Consider the following 18,928-nt stretch of genomic DNA (forward strand, 5'->3'; position numbering starts at 1 on the left):
TGTGTTTGAAATTAATAAAAAAATTATTATTTTATGATAAATTGTAGTTGGATTGTAAGCTATCATCTCTCATCAAAATTTGTATGGGGCACGTACATTAATATTAATTGTGACATTATCAATGTAACACTCAGGTGGTATCAATAATGTGATATATGTGTACTATGTTCTAGCTCAATCCTTGAATTTTAAATCTGTTTTATTGACACGTGCCTACCACATCAATAATGTTGTCTAGATATAATACTGGTGATGTTTCAAACGAGGAATGCTATGCATCAGTCATTATTAATTCTCACACTTCATACTTATAATTTTTTTATAGAGTGTAGGAGTAAGAATGTGGGATGGTGAGTAGTGATTGATGAAAATAATTTCGTTACAAATACACTTATTTTTATTTGTTAAGGCTTCTCTTTTGTGAAATATAGGGAATTGAAATAACAAAACTACAATCCTAAATCTATTAATATTACTCTTGAATAAAAAAAATATTATTATTATTATTATTATAATATTTTTTCATCACTCCCTATTATAATTTCAAAAGATTAAAAAACTATTTTATTTATAATAACACAATTTGTTGTCATCACTTTTTTGTTTATAAAAAATGCACAACGGTTTCTTTCAATCTTATTTTAAATGGATGGCATTTTTGTGGAATAATAATATTCTTATAATATATTATAATCTTAATTTATTAAAAATTAAATATATTATTAGGATGGTAACTGGTAAGCTTCCAAACGAAAGCTAAAAGAGAAAAATAAAGGATACGCGGAATGGGCAGACGTGCTTGAACTGCAGTACAGCTTCGCGGCTGACTCTCTGTGCGTGTGGAAACCCTATCTTTGATCCACTGCATCCGAAGAAATCTCGGTATTTTTCAATCAGGTCGAGCCTATAGAATCACTCATTCTCTCTGGCATTGTTTTATGCAATACTGCTATGGTTTTTATTCTCTTATTCCCCTGTTTGGTTACCAATAAGAAACTGAGGAAAAATTAAAAAATTTATTTATTTTTTCGTTTCTTTTAAGTGGAAAAAGTTATACCTCAGCTAAACCGGACAGTTCATATGCGCGGTTTCGATTGAGAAGGCTTTTCTTTTCATAAATTGGAAGATTTCAGATTCTAACTTTCGATTTATTTCATGTTCCTACGTTTCCTCGGCAACTAAACAGTACGACAATAATCCTTTACATTATTTAAAAAATAAATAAATAGAAGTCATTTATATATTCACATATACTTATAGATAGGCACATGTTCATTTCTTATGAGCTTGTGTTTATATTTTCATCGATGTTGATAAACTCGTTTACTCTGAAAACAGAGATCAATGCAAATGATGTTGGGTGCGATAAGTCGAAGAGTCTCTTGCGGTGGCTCATCTGCTTCGGTAACAGCCGTCAATGTTGCTGTCATTTCTTAATTCATAACTCCTTGTTATGGTTTTTCCTTTTATAGTTCGGGTCATTGCGTAGAGTTTGACTCATTTTTCAAATCCAATGTGCTTCCGTGTTTCAGTTTTTGGGGCAGTCATTGCGGGTGGGTCGGTTTGTGGAGTTTACTTCTAAATTTTCTTCCATTGTGGAGAAAAAGGTACTTATCTCTTTGCAGCTGCTATTTCTCTTAAATTTTATTATCAACTCTAATCGTTCATGGTGTCTGTAGTTCAATCCATAGAAACTAAAAACAGCGATATGTTTCGTTTGTGAAGAAATTGAAATTCATGGCAACATGTGCTAGTGATATGTTGTTTTGGCATGGGCGATGTTTGATTTCTGAGGTTTATTTTATTATATTTCAGCCATGATTGATTTATTAGATATTTAGCTATTATATTTTTCCTTCCTGCAAATTAGTATTGATAATTATGGTGTTATCTTTCCAATTATTTTCCTAGAGAGATCCCAAGAACTATTTTTCGATTGTTCGAGCAGATTTTGCTTCAGCCAAGAGGAATTGGGCATGTCCGGGATTTTTGTCACCTCATTTTATCAAGTAATCTTTTGTGTTTTTTATGTCATTTCATCACCTCATTTTCTTTGATTAGTGCCTTTAACAATTTGTTGTCATTACAGGTTGTGCCGTTAGTTTAAGGCCAACAAGGTTAGTGACTCCATTCTATCACTTCACTAATTTAAGTTGTGTCATTAGGATTAATTTTTTTTGTTGGCACTGGGTGTCCGGAAACTATGTCCTGACTAATCTTAGGGGTGGAGTTTCCCGCAAGTGCAACTCGGGTAATTCAAGGGAAAAATCCCTTAGTCCGATGGCCCCTAGAGATTGTTTGCACCCAAGAAGATTTGAACCTTAGACTTGGGGGGAGCATACCACCAAGCTCAAGGCCTTTACCCAATGTTTTGAATACCGTACCGGACGCCGTACCGGTCAAGGCACTGGAACAAAATATTTCGGTACCGGTACCGTTTCGGGATAACGTTTTGGAATAGCGTTTCGGGATAGTCGATATATAAATAAATTATATATATAAATATATATAAAAATTATATTCCAAAATAATAGTCTATATATAAATAAATTATATATAAATACATATATATAAATTATAAATAGTCTAGTCTGAATTGTGGGTTAAAAAATAAGCTTGTAGTTTGAAAAAATGAAAAAAAAAAAAAAAACACAGGCCGAAATATAGGCCGGTACATGCCGAAATTGAGGCCGGTACGGCCGGTATTTGGGCTAGTACGAAATGGGTATAGTACCTGTACCGGCCGGTACGAAAAATATCGGCCGTACCGGCCGGTACGGTACGAAATTCAAAACACTGCCTTTACCACTTGAGCCAGCCCCTAGTTGTGTTCTGAGGATTAATAAAGTGAACGGTAATGTGATGGGCTTGGGGCCGTAGTAAAAGTTAAAAAAAACTATGTTTGTACACACTTGCATAATCTGTAGTGTAAGAAGTTGTGTGTGGAAGGTAATAAATAATGCAGCCGCTAATATGTGTTGCCCAGAATAAACTTCTTTGGAGACTTGCCTTGATTAAAAATTTCCAATACACTCCTGACTGGTTTTTGAGATTCCATGACCCAATGAGGGTGGACAGGATTTGTTTCCTGATTATAATCATATGTGAACAGAATTCTTAAAGTTTCTATTGTTAAAGGAGGACTCAAATAAATAATTTTTCTGCAAGCTGAACTGCTACTCTTGGTTTCTTCCTATAAGGATTTTTTTTCTTTGAACTTTTGTGGGGTACAGGGAAGTTGTTGCTGGGATTCAGCGAGAAGCTACAATGCAAATTTGGAGTAGGCCATTCTCTTCAGACAATGGTGTGATATTGACACGTTTCTCCTGGAGATTTTCTTGATTGGTTCATATTATAGTGTTCTTTACATCTGCTATTGTTGAAGGATTGATATGTACCTTGCCTCCTTTTGGAATAATTTTATTGTTGCCAAAATTAGGAGGTAGACTTTGTTATTTGGAGAAGCAGTACATCACCTATAAATGTTGTTAAATAAAATCATTTCTTAATGAGAAATTGGCCAATTGGATTATTGTGCTAGGTGATGTCTCGTCCTTGCAATTTTTTTTTTTTATAAGTAAACGGTAGTATTAATAAGGATAGGCATAGCCCAAGTACTCCTTGCATTTTTTTCTTTCATCTAGAAGTTTGATATTGAATGGCCAGTCTTTGTCAGGAAGCTTGTATGCATGACCGATTGTCGAAACCTATTGAGTCAAGACCAAAAAATATTTGATGGAACAACTGAACAACTAGTGCCAAAAATAAAATTATGGTCCTTGCCTTGGAGAGTGTAGAATCCTGATATTTACACTGCACCACTTGAGAGTGTCAATCTTGGAGAGTTTCTAAACTTCCGTTGCTTGTATGTCTTTTATTGTTGTTATATATGATAACTTCTCATATTTTTGTGTGATTAAGGGGATTTGATTGATGCTGTCGTCCCTTTCATGGGTGAATCCATCACTGATGGGACTCTGGCAAAGTTTTTGAAGAGTATGTTGTCCAAGTATTAGCTTCCCAATTCTTTCATTTACTAAAATATTCATTTTCATTCTTTGTGAGTTTAGCAATTAATTGTATGTTCTACTTGTATTTTGAGAGCAGATCCTGGTGACAAGGTAGAAGTAGATGAACCGATTGCTCAAATTGAAACAGATAAGGTGCTCATGGGATGAAATGTTTAACTGTGTTTGAATCTTTCTACAGTCACAAATTGTTATTTTCTTCCCATGGAACGGTAATCAGGGATATGATTTTGATACTTGAATCTCTTAAATCTTCCATCAGGTGACAATTGATGTTGCTAGTCCTGAAGCGGGTGTGATCCAAAAGGTTAGATGATAGCGGCTTGATTTTTCTTATTAGCTACTTTTACAAGTGAGTGCATGACTGCTATTTCTTTGCTTCTCAGAAACAGATACAATTTGAATGCTTGTCTTGGCTTCTGAATTTAATTTAAATGTTGGCAGTTTGTAGCCAAGGAAGGGGATACCATGGAACCTGGTACAAAGATTGCTGTGATTTCAAAGTCTGCTGAAGGTGTAGCTCAGGTCGCTCCATCTGAGAAGACATCAGAGAAAGCTGCTTCTTCACTGTCTCCCCCTACTGAAAAGATTGAGAAGCAAAAGCAGAAATTGGAAACTGCTCCTGTTACTGAAAAGCCAAAATCATCTTCCTCACCACCTCCCAAACATGCAGCTACAGAACCTCAGCTGCCCCCTAAAGAAAGGGAAAGAAGAGTAAGTATTTTCCTTTTCACAGTACCAAAAATGCTGTTCTTGGAATGTTTTCTTATTGTGTATAATATTTGATGTAAAGAAAGAAGTGTGTCTTCCTAAATTGTATAGAACCTGCCCAATTGCAGGTTCCCATGACGAGACTCCGAAAACGGGTTGCTACACGACTGAAAGATTCTCAAAACACATTTGCAATGTTGACAACATTCAATGAGGTTGATATGTAAGTACAATTGAATTGTGATGTGTACTGAAAGCATATGTGAGTTTCCCCTGATTTTAGGCTTTGCTGGTAGTAGGGCCATTTATTTATTGAGTTGGTCTGACTATGCTCAACCTGGAATTGAACTGATTGGGATTGAATCTTATTTTCTCTGTTTGCATTGATATAAATAACGGAAAAAGTAGGCTTAATTCAGTGAGATTATTAGATAAGTTAATTATGCCTATATTTTATCTGTACATGTGCAATTATTTTAAATTAACAGTGTTGGAGTTTGCAGCTCATTCAAGCTACTAAATAACATGAATAAACGAATGGATTTTGGGTTGGTTTTTAGCATGCTAATCTGGGTTTGAAACCTGGTGCTCAGAGAACTTAGTTCCCAACTATTTATTGGCTTGTAACACAGAAAGTTTCTCTTTTAGTTGATGATTAATCCCCTGTTTTCAATCAAATTACTGACAACTATAACAATAAGAGAGAAAGAAAATAACTAAATATTTAAAGTATTAATGGACTACTTTTATATTTACGTGTCACGGGTTTTGTGCACTCCTGCTCTACTCCTTCAGCTAACTGATTGCTGCTTCTTGTAGGACAAATTTGATGAAGCTCCGATCTGATTACAAAGAAGCTTTTGTTGAAAAGCATGGAGTCAAGTTGGGATTTATGTCGGGATTTGTGAAGGTATGAAACTTCGAAGACAAGGAGCGGTCTTCGGAGGAACTTAGAACTCTATTTTTCAGTACTTTATTTCTATGGGCCATTGCTTTAGATTTTAATGGCCTGAATTTTCATGACTTTTTAGTTTCCCTTACTTCAACCTAGATAAGTCCTATCTCTTGTATACCATCTTGTATACTTGGACTTTGCCTATCTCTATTAATATATTATTGATTACTTATAAAAAAAAAAAAAGTATGAAACTTTTTATACATGTGTGGATTTTAAACATCTTTTACTTACCAAAAAAACTACTTAAATTTATTTTATTCTTTTTCTCCTCATATTTCAGGCTGCTGTCAGTGGGCTCCAAAATCAGCCTATTATAAATGCCGTCATTGATGGGGATGATATCATATATAGAGATTACATAGATATTAGTATAGCCGTTGGTACACCAAAGGTTTGTCATCATTTCTATGTTATATTGGCTATTGAATATATAATGGTCACCTTCGTTTCTATACTTTTCTTTTTGTCCTTAAGTAAATTTTCAATTAGTTATTAGATAATATGATTTTAATTCTTTCTTGAATCTTTTTTGCATATAGCTGTGCTGCCTTGTTTGAATAAGTGAAATTATAAAATGGTGATCCATAAGCTATGTTAGATCATAGGGCCGTAGCTGAGATAAGGGGAGGTTTGGATAGTGAGTTGAGATGAGATCAGAAAGTTGAATAAAATATTGTTAGAATATAATTTTTGTTTTGAAATTTGAAAAAATTGAATTGTTTATTATATTTTGTTTGAAAGTTTGGAAAAGTTGTAATGATGAGATGAGATGCGTTAAGAGTGTCTTTGAATCCAAACATCCCCAGTTTTTTCATAAAATCCTCTCTGGCATGAATACTTATTCACCCGGAATGTATACTATGAATACATGAATAGATTGAAAGCACCATAGGGAGCTTCTTACTTAGTAGGAATGTCACCGTCTCCAATCATAAACCTTGTATATGTTAATTGCTACTTAAGTATATTCAAATTTTCTCGTTCTAGGGCCTTGTTGTGCCAGTTATCCGCAATGCTGATAAAATGAACTTTGCTGAGATCGAGAAGGAGATCAACACACTAGCGAAGAAGGCAAATGATGGATCTCTATCTATTGATGAGATGGCCGGAGGTTCATTTACAATATCTAATGGTGGTGTTTATGGAAGCCTTTTGAGTACCCCCATCATCAATCCCCCTCAGGTATGTGCGATTAATAACAAGAAGTTTGATGATTTTTAATTTATTATAATTAGCTTTTCCTCCTGTGTCTATTGGGCGTTCGTAGTGTGTACATGCCTTTCCTTTGTATCTGCCTTCTTTCTAGTCAGCTACTTTTTTATGTGGTCAAAAAGAGAGTTTCACAATTATGAACCTTTCATTTGCAGTCGGCAATATTGGGTATGCACTCGATAGTGACCCGTCCCATGGTTGTTGGAGGCAACATAGTCCCAAGGCCAATGATGTACATAGCTCTAACCTACGATCATAGGTTGATTGATGGAAGAGAGGCAGTTTTCTTCTTGCGTCGTATCAAAGATGTTGTAGAGGATCCTCGCAGGCTGCTTCTTGACGTATGAGCACCTAACTGCAGCCTGGTATATGATCATTGTTTTCGGGTATACCTTGAATTGGATACAATTTGAATTTATATAAAAACAAAAGTAAATTTCCCCATATTCAAGTTTTGTAGGTCTCATTGGTTAGCTTGACCCCAATAGTGGGTTCTACATATGCGGCTTTATATACTTAAATTGGAAATGAGATTTTTCTGTTATGTTTGTGTTGAACAGGGATACTAAGTTCTGGCCAAAAAAAACTTGTACGGAACTAGTATAAGAATCATATTTTATGGAATCATCCCAAAATAAATGTACGAAACTCATCAATGTTCTTTTGGCTTTGAAATATGTGGATGTTTTCGGTAGAACCGAAGCTCATTTTTTTTTTTTTTTTTTTATGTCCTGGCAGTATTGTTTGGAAGCCGGCTCTTGATCCAAACCTACTTCTGAAGGCCCGTTTGGATTCAAAAAGTATTTTATGTTATTTCAAATTTTTTAAATTTTTATATAAAATATAATAAATAATTTAATTTTTTCAAATTTTAATTCAATTTTTTTAAATTCCAAATTAATAATAATATTAAAAAATAATATTTTAACAATATTTTTTTAACTATCATATTTTATTTAAAACTATCTTTTTCATCTTATTTCTAAATCTAAACCAGCCCATAAGTTCCCAAATAAAGCAAAGAATAATAAAACCAAAAGGAATAGAAAACCAATATTTATATTTTGGTAATAAGCTGGCGAAACAGAGGCGTTAGGTGGTCGAGAAATTATGAATGCATGGTATTTTGAGTCATATATAAATTCTAATTTGGATTGAGATGAGATGATTTTAGATAAAAGTTAAAAGTTAAAAAAAATATTGTTAGAATATTATTATTATTTTAAGATTTAAAAAAATTGAATTATTTATTATATTTTATATAAAAATCTAAAAAAGTTGTAATAATGAGATAATATAAAACACATTCTTAATCTAAACGAGACTAATACTTGTGGATTGGCACGTTTTACACGGGCCTAATAAAACAACTTGTCGTTAGAAAATGATTTAAGACTCATTAGAGAATCATTCCCTCATATAATCTAAATACTTATTAAAAAAATTAGCCTCATTAGAAAATCATTCCTTCTTATATTCTAAATACTTATTAAAAAAATTATATATAATACTATAAGAAAAAATAATTACGAAATTAACGGGTAGAACTTATAGGAGTTTGATATGTTTAATAAACGATCCTAAACTTTTGGTTCAAACTTTCATTTATTAAATGAACCAAACTTATATAAGTTAAGCTCGAGTTTTTCATGAACAACCCTTTTTGTATAGGCTTGCAACTTGTCTTTTCCACAAGGTTTTCAATTACAAATCATGCTTTTCCTTCTTGCAAAGTTCCCCAGCCGTATAGAGAAGGGAAGTGACAAAAGTGAATCGTGTAATAAAAGGAACTTGGCAACTAATATTTTTTATTTTTATCTTTTGAAATCTGCAACTAACATTTTTAAATCATACTGAAGATTACAGAAGCAAAAATCTTCAAACTACTGCATTGATTGGTCCGCGATAGCTTAATAATCAAGGAGGAATACAACACATTTCCAATTATAGCCTCAAAGTCCCCTACAGACTACTCAACTCTTCTCAAAGATTGGATTAGATTCTGACCTCTATGCCTTCCTTCGACAAATGCTCTTTAACAGACTGAAGAGGCACCTGCAGCAACCCCCATATATATATATATATATATATATATATATCAGATAATATGAACCATTATTGCAGGTAAAAGGAGGAAGATGCCTTTTGTATAGTTGTTATAAATAAAGTCAAAAGAAACATTTGTACAGTTGTACCTCCTTCCTATGGAAGATGCCTGCAGCAAGGGCAGCAGATGCACTTGTTTTCATGAACACCTCTGAGAAGTGATCAGTTGCACCAGCGCCACTACTTGCAATCACAGGGATGTTCACAGCGTCTGAGATCAACTTTATTAGATCTATATCAAAACCTTTCCCTTGACCTGAAAAGGAGGAAACTTAACCATGAAACGGGGAAAAGTAATTTACGACTGAACCAATCACAATTATGAATGTTGCTAATAGAACTTCCATCTGATACATTGATCAAATCACTCTAAAGATATCAACAACCACATGTATATTAAAGGATGTTCATGGTATTAGAACCGTTCAAAATTTTCTATGAAAGGATCAGGGGTATTAGAGAAATAGTTTTGAATAAAACTTACAGAATGAACATAAAATCTTAAAACATTTCTCCAAACCTCCAAGAAACTTCCATTTTGAAATCTTTGCAAAACTACAATCTGTTTTTTAAAAATGGGATCGGCATAACACATAAATATATATTGTAAATATCAATGAAGGAAAAAGGCACTCAAATGGTGATTTGATACTCGAAATCATAATAATGGGGGGATTTTATAAATGAACAAGAGTTAGATTCACCATCACAATCAATGCAGTTTAGTAGTATTTCTCCAGCTCCCAGCTCTTCAACTGCTTTGGCAAGTTCATAAGCTCCAATCGGTCGACCTTCTCGCCCACCATTCACCTTATTAACAAACAACTAAAGTTGTTTACTAGATTTAAAAAAAAAAATCTATAAAGATGGAAGCAGCCCGGCAAAAATTTATAATTGCCATGTACAATGACATAAACACGCAGTATTCACAAACTACAAATGCCACTGTACCATCACCAATGAAGACACTTAGTAGTGCTGGTGTTATGGCATAGTGATAGCCTGATAGATTGAGGCCAATTGGAATGAAGCAAAAATCATGCCTGATAGCTAGTTCATTAACACATTTCAGGGTTGAAATGTCTCACCAAAGAGTGCACTCATGCAGAAAGAAAAGTAGGCTTACCGTACACTGATACCAGGCATACTCTTCTCCATTTGGACCTAAACCAACATAAGAAAGATGGTTATAAACAACCTTGGCAAATTATGAAAAAAGAAGGATTTCTTCTCCATTTGGACCAGCTCACTCTAAAGCATGGACATAGCTTCCACCAGAAATGGAAACTAACAATCCCACCACACCATGGGGTGCAGAGAAAGTGTTAAGAATACCAAGTTTCCTTTTTCCCCAGTGAAAACTAATCATTTTAACCACGCAATTTGATAAAGAATCTACTAGGTACACCAATAATGTTGACTAGCAGTTACTTATAAAAAATAATAATAATGTTGACTAGCAGTTTCCTAGGAAGACTTGCAAAATTTTGTACCAACACCATTCCAGACAAGGGGATCCAATCTAGCACTAGGATGTACAAACCCATATCAGATTTTCTGAGCATGCAGTGAAATTTTGAATTTATATAGCAAACTGAGAACAAAAAAACTTTAAAAAAAATCTTAATTCATTTCCTTTTACCTGACTTTGTCAACCTTACAGCCTTGAACTCCACATCATTGGGATTCTTGAGGTACACCCTACGAGGATCAATACTTACAACTACTGCCTGAAAAGTGAATAAATAATAGCTGACTATAAAAGCAACCCCAATCAAAAAATTTTCATTTCTCTTCCCTTTCCATGTTACCTTTATAGATCATCTTAAAGAATACATACAAAGAAATGCAGAAAAATCATCAGATTGATTAAATGTGGAATTAGTCTGCTGAGGATATTTTTTGTCTGACTTGTGCAGATTAGCCTCAGAAAATGTACATACATGGAAGAGAGGTATGGACATGCATGCATCAACAATGGAGACATAAGTACCTGATTTCCATAAACCCTAGATATCTGCTCTAAGCTACTCTTTCCAGTCTTTACCTGAAATAAAAGGGTCCAAAATTATTAGAAGGGATACACATGCACAGCCATATGCATAGGCATGCATATATCTGTTAAGGAATTAAATAATGGGAGGCATACTCCAGTTCTTAGATATTCTTCTGCGGCATATACGGCATCACTTCCAATGGAAATTTTATCAGCCCCAGATCTGAAATATTCTGAAGCAACTTCCAAACTAGTATAGTGCCTTCAAAAGAAAAAGAATTCGTTGTAATTCAAGACTTCACTACACTGTGAATGGTCAAATAATAATTATTTACAACTACATATTAAGATCATTTCCAAAGAATCTTATGGAAAGTGAAATATATAATCATAACACTAAGTACCTGCCATTTGCATCTGTGAAATCTCTAATGCCACCACCAACAGTCAACGGTACAAAAACATTTTCTGAAGTGTATCTCAATACCTACAATAGCAAGAAAACAGAATCAACATGTAGGGTTTGTAGTAAAGACAAAATTACTTTTTATAGGTTCACATCAAAAGATTAATGTTGGACAGTGACAGACCTGCAGCATTGGCAAATCGCCTAGAGGGAAGTCTCTGAAACCGGTAATGTTCAAAAAAGTAACCTGCCGTTTAATTTTGACACTTGATTTAGAATCTATGCTGAACAGAACAAAGAATAAGCACTCGATTCTGTTCAAATCCTACCTCATCAGCCCCATCTTTGTAATACTGTCCAGCAAGCTCAACTGGTTTGCCAAGGTTTCTCACCTATAGAAGTTCAGGATTTTTTTTTTTTTTTTTTTGGGATAAGACAAAAGTTTAGAACATTGTGATTACATTATAGCAAAACACAACTGATTTAAGAGGGAGGAAGAGGCAGCTTCAGTAATGGTTGAATTACTTCTCTTCACTTTGATAATGACTCATTGAGTGCCGGTGTCCATAACCACCAATCATATATAAAAAAAATCCCAATACCTCATTCTCTTTTGTATGCTCTCTCACGTCATATTGGTCCCCTTTGGTTACAACAAGATCTCCTTCATCATTTGTCCTCACATCAAGGCAGGCAATTACCTAGACATAATTAAGCATGGACCCTTTTGTCAAAATATCAAAATTATAATGTGATAGCATAGCCCGAAAAGGAAAAGGTTTAGGTTCAACTACTATTACCCTTTTTGCAAGTTTTGAAGCTTTCCCTTCAGTAGGCTTCTGTCTTCACATCAACATTTGAGGATGTTAAATAGTTTAACCGAGAGGTTGAGAAACAAATGAGATGCATAAACATCAAAAGTACGAAGGCTACCGTCATTATGGTTGACTTAGGATACAAGAATCTTCTCAATATCGAAAGACCAACATCTGAAAAATTTATTTCAAGTATTACCGATGTCAATGGAAAGATCAATACATTTATCACTCATCAAAACCATCTTTTAATCCATATAAGGATATGAGATTTGCACCCAAAACTATTTGGTAATCATATAGTGGAGCATATCTGGGAGAATTCACTATCTAAACCCAGGGAAGACATTTTACACTTGGATCGGATCTTGGAAACAATGTGGGAAAGAAAGTTGTTTTTTAACGCTTAGGAAATGAAACTAATTTCTTATGCAAATACAACTCTCTCTCTCTGTTTTTTTTTTTTTTTTTTTAAAGAGGTGAAGCCTTGAGGTCTTATCTCCCCCCATATCTTTCAAAGTGCATTTCCAGGAAGAAGTCCCAAGTAAAACATCATGAAAAAGGCTCCCCAAACTTCTCCCCCTCTTAAATAAGTTGCTCCTAAAGAAAAAGATGGAAGATTTCAGCAATATCCTAAATGCCAAGATGGGCAAGATTACAATCTGTACAAATTGAACAGGCACGTAAAGACCAGAAAAAAAAGAGACAAAAACAAGTTAGAACGGGTGAGAGTAAAAGATATCTTGCCTCCACTCTTTTCCGGGTGGAACTGAACTGCATGCACATTTCCTCTTCTAACAGATGCTATAAAATCGACGCCATAGTTGCAGGTAGATGATACCCACTCTTTGTTAACATCTGACTGGGAAATAAAAGTTCACTTTTCAAATTACATGGAAATCAAGGTATTTGTGGTTAATTATGCACCGTCTACAATAAAAGGAGAAGAATAAAGCACATACTGGCATGGCACGGTAAGAATGAACAAAGTAGACATGGTGGTTTCCAATATCATCCAAGATTTCAGAGTCTGTTTTGATCTGCAAAGCATTCCAGCCAATATGGGGTACTCTGTAACCATTGGATGAGTCAAAACGCCCAACGACACCCGGTATTAAGCCAAGGCCATTTACTGTGCAGATGTAAAGCTGTTAATTGATGCTAAAAGAAAGGATGATGGAAGTATAGACTATTTTTAGTTACGAAACGTAGAAAGTTAGAATGCACTCTGTTCAATTCAGAGAGAATCTATCCCCATATTAGCAATAATAATGTTTTTGCCTCTCTATTTTACTGATTCCAACATCTCCAAATCTTCACACAGCTCCCACTATCTGAAGTTTTTTTTCTTGCTCTGGGTAAGTCGTAGAAGATTATTCATTTTTTACTACTTATTTTCATCACAACTGAGTATATTAAGCCATCACCATAATCAACATCATCGGCACCATCATTGTTATAATAAGTCCACTACGCTGCACATTGTAGATGCTGCCTATGCAAAATGATCCAGAAATAATTATCGTGAGAAAAAAATAAACATAGATAAATTACATAATGAGTAATTTCCCTCACTTTTCCATAGGCTTCTAAATTAGATATATGTTCAAGCGACTCCTAAAAAAGAGAAAACTTTGATATGATTACAGATATGAATTACCAGGTCCATTCTCCTCACTGGACTCAAAAAGTAACTGAAGTCCAAGACAAATGCCCAAAAATGGGCGATCCTTCTCAATATAGGTACATAGTGCTTCAGCCATCCTGCAAGACATCAAAACACGAAAAGCACTGAGCTGAAATCAATTTGCATAACTTAATCATTATTACAAAATACAAAAGCAATCTTGCATGTATCACTACACGTACCCTATGTATTGCCCAAGAAAACAACTTAGCTCCAACCTTATATTTCTATTCAAGGGAATTGTTCCAAAAATACTGGTATCGTTGCAGAATTCTGTAAAGCTACTGTGGTAGTCACTTACCAAAAAAGGATCAATTGAAAGTTTGAGGCACTTTTCAGAATATACACCCAAAAGGAGTATAATTCCCACATTTGAGTCATTACCACCGCTACTCGTATATGCCACTAACCCACTTCAGTGCAACGGGAAGAAATTGAACACGACAAACAGTCCATAATAAGTGATAGAAAAACACATACCCTCTTTTGTTCAGAACATCCATGGCCGCGGCAAATGCTCCAACACCCGGAAAAATAAGCCGATCTGCCTTTAAAATGTCCTCTGGAGTTTGTACCTACATTTGAAATTTATAACAGAATTACAACATATGCATCCATTTTAGATTTGTGTACGTCCATTCTCGGTAAACCAGATTTATTGGTTTACTATATGTTAAAGAATTCATGGCTAATCATAAAATTCCGCAAGAATCACAGTTACAAACCAATAGAAAAGTAATAATTAACGAGAAGTGGTGTGAATTGAAGGAAAAGGTGAAAAAAGTTTACATCTTTGATGTCAAAGCCCAGATAGCGAATCGCATTCCTCACGCTACGAACATTTCCAGCACCATAATCAAGCAAAGTCACGACTGAAAAAAGAAAATAAGTACCAAATAGCAAAACAAATAATTATCACAAAACATAGACATAATGAGAGAGAGAGCGCGCGCGAGTAAGAGAGAGATAGTACCAGAGTCTCCAGAGGCTCTGACCGATAAGTTTCTAGGAGATTTGAATTTGGCGGCATAGTAATTACAATTTCTGCGGAAATTATTGCGACGAAATAAGAGAGATGAAGAGGAAGATAAAGATCGAGCTGTTACAGGGAATGAAGGTAAAAACGAAGCTGAAGAAGAAGGACAAGAAGAACAAGCAAATGGTGCTGCTTCCATCGTCAAAGCTAGAAAGTTCAGATGCCTGTTCACTACAGAGTCTGGACTATGGGGTTCAGTAACAGAGCTGCTGTGGTTATAAAGTCAGAGAGACAGCGCCGTTGTTAGCTCTGGGTCGCGGTGGGCTTGAAAAGTGGCCGAACGTCGCGTTTTTAGACCTGTTGGGACGACTCTAGACCAGTCCATAGTTTAAATCTGACCACCCTTCAATTGGATCATCCTTCTAAGAAAAGCCCATTGCTCACTCATCATTTATCCATTTTCAGCCTGTTCCTTTTTATTTTTTATTTTTTTTCTTTTTTATTTATGATAGAGCCTGTACCGTTAGATGTGAGGAATCTTATTCCGTGTAGGGATAAAGTATGGTTTTATATATCAATCATTTAAATAAATAAGCTAAAATGTATCAATTGATATAATTTTATCATTTTTCTTTGAATAATGAAAATTAAAGAGAGATTGTTGTTCTTCATGCCTGTGTTATCTTGTGAGTTTCGAAGGTATTTTAGGATTATGAACTGTAGGCATCATCTATTATTATTTCTCCTTCAAATTACTTGCCAACAAGGCATATATACATATCTATATATATATATAAATAAACATTTATTATATTTTAATCATTATATTTTGAACATTTCTTGATGTGCTATCAAATGATTAGCCCGCAAGTAAAATATAACAAATAGTCTAGATCCCATAATTAAGTATCATGTCGTGGAATATGTGGTGAGAAAACGATGAAAAATCGGTATCATTACTTGTATATATACATATGAAAAACGCTAATCTGCCACTCATAATGTACTGCTCGATTTGACCGCCTGGTCAATTTTTTTTTTTTTACTGAATGATGAAGTAAGTGATTTTAAATGTAGTGGTATATTTTTTTATTTTTTAAAAATATTTAAATATATTAAAAAAATAAAAAGAAAAATGAAAGAAAAAAAATAAAAATAAAAATACTGTGCGGTACACTTGAGCGGGCCACAAAAGAAGTAGTGAGATTACAGTACTTTTGAGGAGGACTACTGCGAAGCTCGTTGATTAAAGATATCCTGTACCTTGATGGAAGGTATTCTTTGGTTGAACTTGCGACTTCTGCAAAGAATGCATGTCAAGAATTCTAAAAGCAGATTCCAAAAGTAACACAAGACCATACGTGTTCTGGCTGCTCACTTATTAAATCAAATCCATCTTCAAGCTAGCCATCAATTCTGCACGTACATGAAAAGAACCTAATCATGTTTGTTTGAGATTAGCAAAGATGATTCATCTAATGTTTACGCTTGTATTGGCGGAAATGGCATTGATTCTGACCCTCTTGTTCAGAACCCCACTAAGGAAGCTGGTGATGATGGGTTTGGACCGGTTGAAACAGGGACGAGGTCGTTTGGTTGCAAATACCGTGGCTGCAACAATGACGTTGCTCTTTAGCTCCATCATATATCAAGCAACCATAATCCATAAACGTTCGGCAGAAGCCAGCATGGTTAATCCAACTGAGGAGGTTCTTATGGCACAACGTCAATTGGAAGCCTCTCTTATAGGCACGACTCATGTAAATCTCTTTTTTCTACTGGAAAAATGCAGAAAGACATGAACAGTATTAATTTAATGATCTGTGTTGATTTTTTTTTAACGTTTACGCAGGATTCTCTCTATTCCTTGCACTAATAATAGACAGACTATATTATCTTATAAAAGAGCTGTATCTACTGAGGATGAGCTTGGAGGCTGCTATAATATTGCACCAGGCAGGTTAGTGCAAAAGGCAAGTGGCCGGGGTGGGGAAGAAGACCAAGAAGGAGATATAAAGATTAAGCTGCTCGAATGTAAATCCAAAACAAGGCCATGCAATTGGCTCTATAAGAAACAATAAGAAAGGCACCATATTGCATGGAGTGTTTTGGACTTGTAGAAATATAAAAAGTACATAAATGTTGTTAAATCTCTTTGTGATTGTAGTCATTTTTAAAAATATATCATCACTCGTACAATACGATCGATGATTTACATATATATTTATATATATTTATATGTAGAGTATCTACATCTAGTTCATCACATAGATTGATAGAGGAATGTGTGATCGCAATAATTTGATGGAGAATAATATTTAAAAATAATAATATTAAATATCATATATATATATATATATGATTATCCCTTATCAATTAGTATAATATTGCTGTTAGTTTTGGTATTTTAACTTGTGTATTCTTTTTTCTCCTTAACGGGCCAAAGCAGCTTGTACCTATTTTGCCGACCGAATAAAATATTTCTACATACACGTTATTTTATGTTATTTTCCGGACATGATTGGCCAGATCAAGTACTTATTTTTTATAGAAAATATTTTTATTTTCAACTATAATAAATTTTGGGATATAATAATAATAAAAGAAAAACCTGTCTCATGACTCTCATTTATTTTAAGGTAGAAGATATAATCTCGTTTGAATAGTAAGATAAGATAAGATGAGATGTGATGATTTTAGATAAAAAAAAATATTATTAGAATATTATTTTTTAATATTATTATTATTTTGAGATTTAAAAAATTTGAATTATTTATTATATTTCGTATGGAAATTTGAAAAAATTGTAATGATGAGATGAGATAAGATGAAACTGTTTATGTTTCCAAACGGGACCTAATTTTATTTTACTCGTCAATGTATTACTCTATTAGTTCGACCATTAATGCTACGTTTAGATGTTGAACTGAGTTGAGTTGAATTGAGATGATAAAATATTGTTAAAATATTATTATTATTTTGAGATTTGAAAATTTTGAATTATTTATTATATTTTGTATTGACATTTGAAAAAATTGTAATGATGAGTTGAGATGAGCTTATGAAGCAAACGAAGCCTAACAATATACACTTTTGTGTATAATTTCTTGATACAAAATACCACTGGGATTTTTAAGAGAAAAGTACCACCCTTAATACCATGTCCTCAGAATGACGAAGCCTATAAAATATTAATTATATAGCTTGGAAACTCCGAAACCTGACTCAAATTGCTTATAATTCAGGATTCATTTTACATGTATGAACATAGTACCACCTCGTGTGAGGCTCCAAAGTCCAAAGAGACGGAGCGGCATCTTGAAAGGCTACAACTAGTACTGTAATTAAGTTCCATCCCCATTTTTGGAGGTCCAAGTCAAGATCATAAGGCTTGGTACGATGAAAAATCCACATATAATTACTCCAAATGGTGCAATTTTCCATCTCCATGCGCCGGCGGCTAACATGATCTGCTTTTAGTGCCTTCCCCCTAATTTCGCGCATCCTTCTGCTATGCAGATGGCTAGGCAAAAGTCAACTCACCAACCAATGATGGTAAAAAAGTTCGGCAGGCCTAAACATGTTGACCCTACTTAGTACTTATCCGGAAATGTCAAAATAAATTAAATAATATTGACCTCTAACTTGGTTCCCAAAGTCTCTTCTGTTCACACAGCAAGTTTCTTTAGTTCACAAGAGATCAGAGAAGTTGACCTGTTAATGAAGTTGACTTTGTTTAAAGTCTTGTGCTTAGATTAGAATTAAGAGTTATACACCCTCTATTCTCCCTTCTACGGCTGCCACTGCTTCAATCAGAAGAGTCAAATGCCTAGATTCAAAGTTATAAAAGGAAAGATAATGCAGAGCAGAACATTTCATGGAGATTTTATTGAGAAGATCTATAACACTCCACATGTCAAAAGATTAGATCTGTGTTGGAAAGATGCTTACAACCACTCTGCATTAAAGCGAGGAGACAATTACTAGTTTAATGATGCATAACATGATATTCAATATATTGGATGCCAGAATA

General features: G+C 34.3%; 3 protein-coding genes across 6 annotated transcripts; 2 read left to right on the plus strand and 1 right to left on the minus strand.

The window, feature by feature from the left end:
- The first annotated feature begins 764 nt into the window (after positions 1–764).
- On the plus strand, positions 765–7,453 carry LOC121235799 (dihydrolipoyllysine-residue succinyltransferase component of 2-oxoglutarate dehydrogenase complex 2, mitochondrial-like). Its single transcript, XM_041132216.1, has 15 exons — positions 765–897; positions 1,339–1,404; positions 1,533–1,607; positions 1,949–2,009; positions 2,090–2,117; positions 3,234–3,304; positions 3,922–3,996; positions 4,108–4,163; positions 4,291–4,335; positions 4,473–4,742; positions 4,868–4,962; positions 5,559–5,649; positions 5,978–6,088; positions 6,685–6,879; positions 7,065–7,453. The coding sequence occupies exons 2-15, from the start codon at positions 1,345–1,347 to the stop codon at positions 7,254–7,256; spliced, it is 1,425 nt and encodes a 474-aa protein (XP_040988150.1). The 5' UTR covers positions 765–897; positions 1,339–1,344; the 3' UTR covers positions 7,257–7,453.
- Positions 7,454–8,702: 1,249 nt separating this feature from the next.
- LOC121235645 (imidazole glycerol phosphate synthase hisHF, chloroplastic) lies at positions 8,703–15,211 on the minus strand. 4 transcript variants are annotated; one of them, XM_041131992.1, is made up of 20 exons: positions 14,893–15,211; positions 14,709–14,791; positions 14,400–14,494; positions 14,102–14,308; positions 13,893–13,996; positions 13,195–13,364; positions 12,980–13,094; positions 12,351–12,406; positions 12,218–12,256; positions 12,020–12,118; positions 11,747–11,809; positions 11,602–11,664; positions 11,416–11,498; positions 11,165–11,273; positions 11,009–11,062; positions 10,658–10,745; positions 10,142–10,179; positions 9,720–9,825; positions 9,105–9,271; positions 8,703–8,964 (listed from the first exon to the last, which is right to left on the minus strand). In XM_041131992.1, exons 1-20 carry the CDS (start codon positions 15,092–15,094, stop codon positions 8,905–8,907), a joined length of 2,001 nt encoding a protein of 666 aa, XP_040987926.1. In that variant the 5' UTR covers positions 15,095–15,211; the 3' UTR covers positions 8,703–8,904. The 4 variants fall into 4 exon arrangements, with proteins under 4 accessions (XP_040987926.1, XP_040987925.1, XP_040987929.1 ...); XM_041131991.1 differs by having other exon boundaries at positions 9,720–9,840; positions 14,893–15,194; XM_041131995.1 differs by lacking the exon at positions 14,102–14,308 and having other exon boundaries at positions 9,720–9,840; positions 14,893–15,188.
- A 991-nt stretch (positions 15,212–16,202) lies between these two features.
- Positions 16,203–16,904, plus strand: LOC121235221. Its single transcript, XM_041131523.1, has 2 exons — positions 16,203–16,644; positions 16,748–16,904. The coding sequence occupies exons 1-2, from the start codon at positions 16,362–16,364 to the stop codon at positions 16,858–16,860; spliced, it is 396 nt and encodes a 131-aa protein (XP_040987457.1). The 5' UTR covers positions 16,203–16,361; the 3' UTR covers positions 16,861–16,904.
- The last annotated feature ends 2,024 nt before the right edge of the window (positions 16,905–18,928 follow it).

The sequence above is a fragment of the Juglans microcarpa x Juglans regia genome, chromosome 6D (genome assembly GCF_004785595.1).
Source record: "Juglans microcarpa x Juglans regia isolate MS1-56 chromosome 6D, Jm3101_v1.0, whole genome shotgun sequence".
Taxonomy (NCBI): Eukaryota; Viridiplantae; Streptophyta; class Magnoliopsida; order Fagales; family Juglandaceae; genus Juglans; species Juglans microcarpa x Juglans regia.

Bases quoted from the DNA above. Each gene is read 5' to 3' on its own strand.
- LOC121235799 (XM_041132216.1), top strand. From the start codon at position 1,345: ATGCAAATGATGTTGGGTGCGATAAGTCGAAGAGTCTCTTGCGGTGGC. The intron at 3,997-4,107 runs GTATGTTGTCCA...TTTTGAGAGCAG, and splicing joins TCTGGCAAAGTTTTTGAAGA to ATCCTGGTGACAAGGTAGAA. The intron at 5,650-5,977 runs GTATGAAACTTC...CTCATATTTCAG, and splicing joins TTATGTCGGGATTTGTGAAG to GCTGCTGTCAGTGGGCTCCA.
- LOC121235645 (XM_041131991.1), bottom strand. From the start codon at position 15,094: ATGGAAGCAGCACCATTTGCTTGTTCTTCTTGTCCTTCTTCTTCAGCT. The intron at 14,309-14,399 runs GTATGTGTTTTT...ATATACGAGTAG, and splicing joins GATGTTCTGAACAAAAGAGG to CGGTGGTAATGACTCAAATG. The intron at 11,665-11,746 runs GTAGGATTTGAA...ATTAAACGGCAG, and splicing joins ACAAAGATGGGGCTGATGAG to GTTACTTTTTTGAACATTAC.
- LOC121235221 (XM_041131523.1), top strand. From the start codon at position 16,362: ATGATTCATCTAATGTTTACGCTTGTATTGGCGGAAATGGCATTGATT. The intron at 16,645-16,747 runs GCACGACTCATG...ACGTTTACGCAG, and splicing joins ATTGGAAGCCTCTCTTATAG to GATTCTCTCTATTCCTTGCA.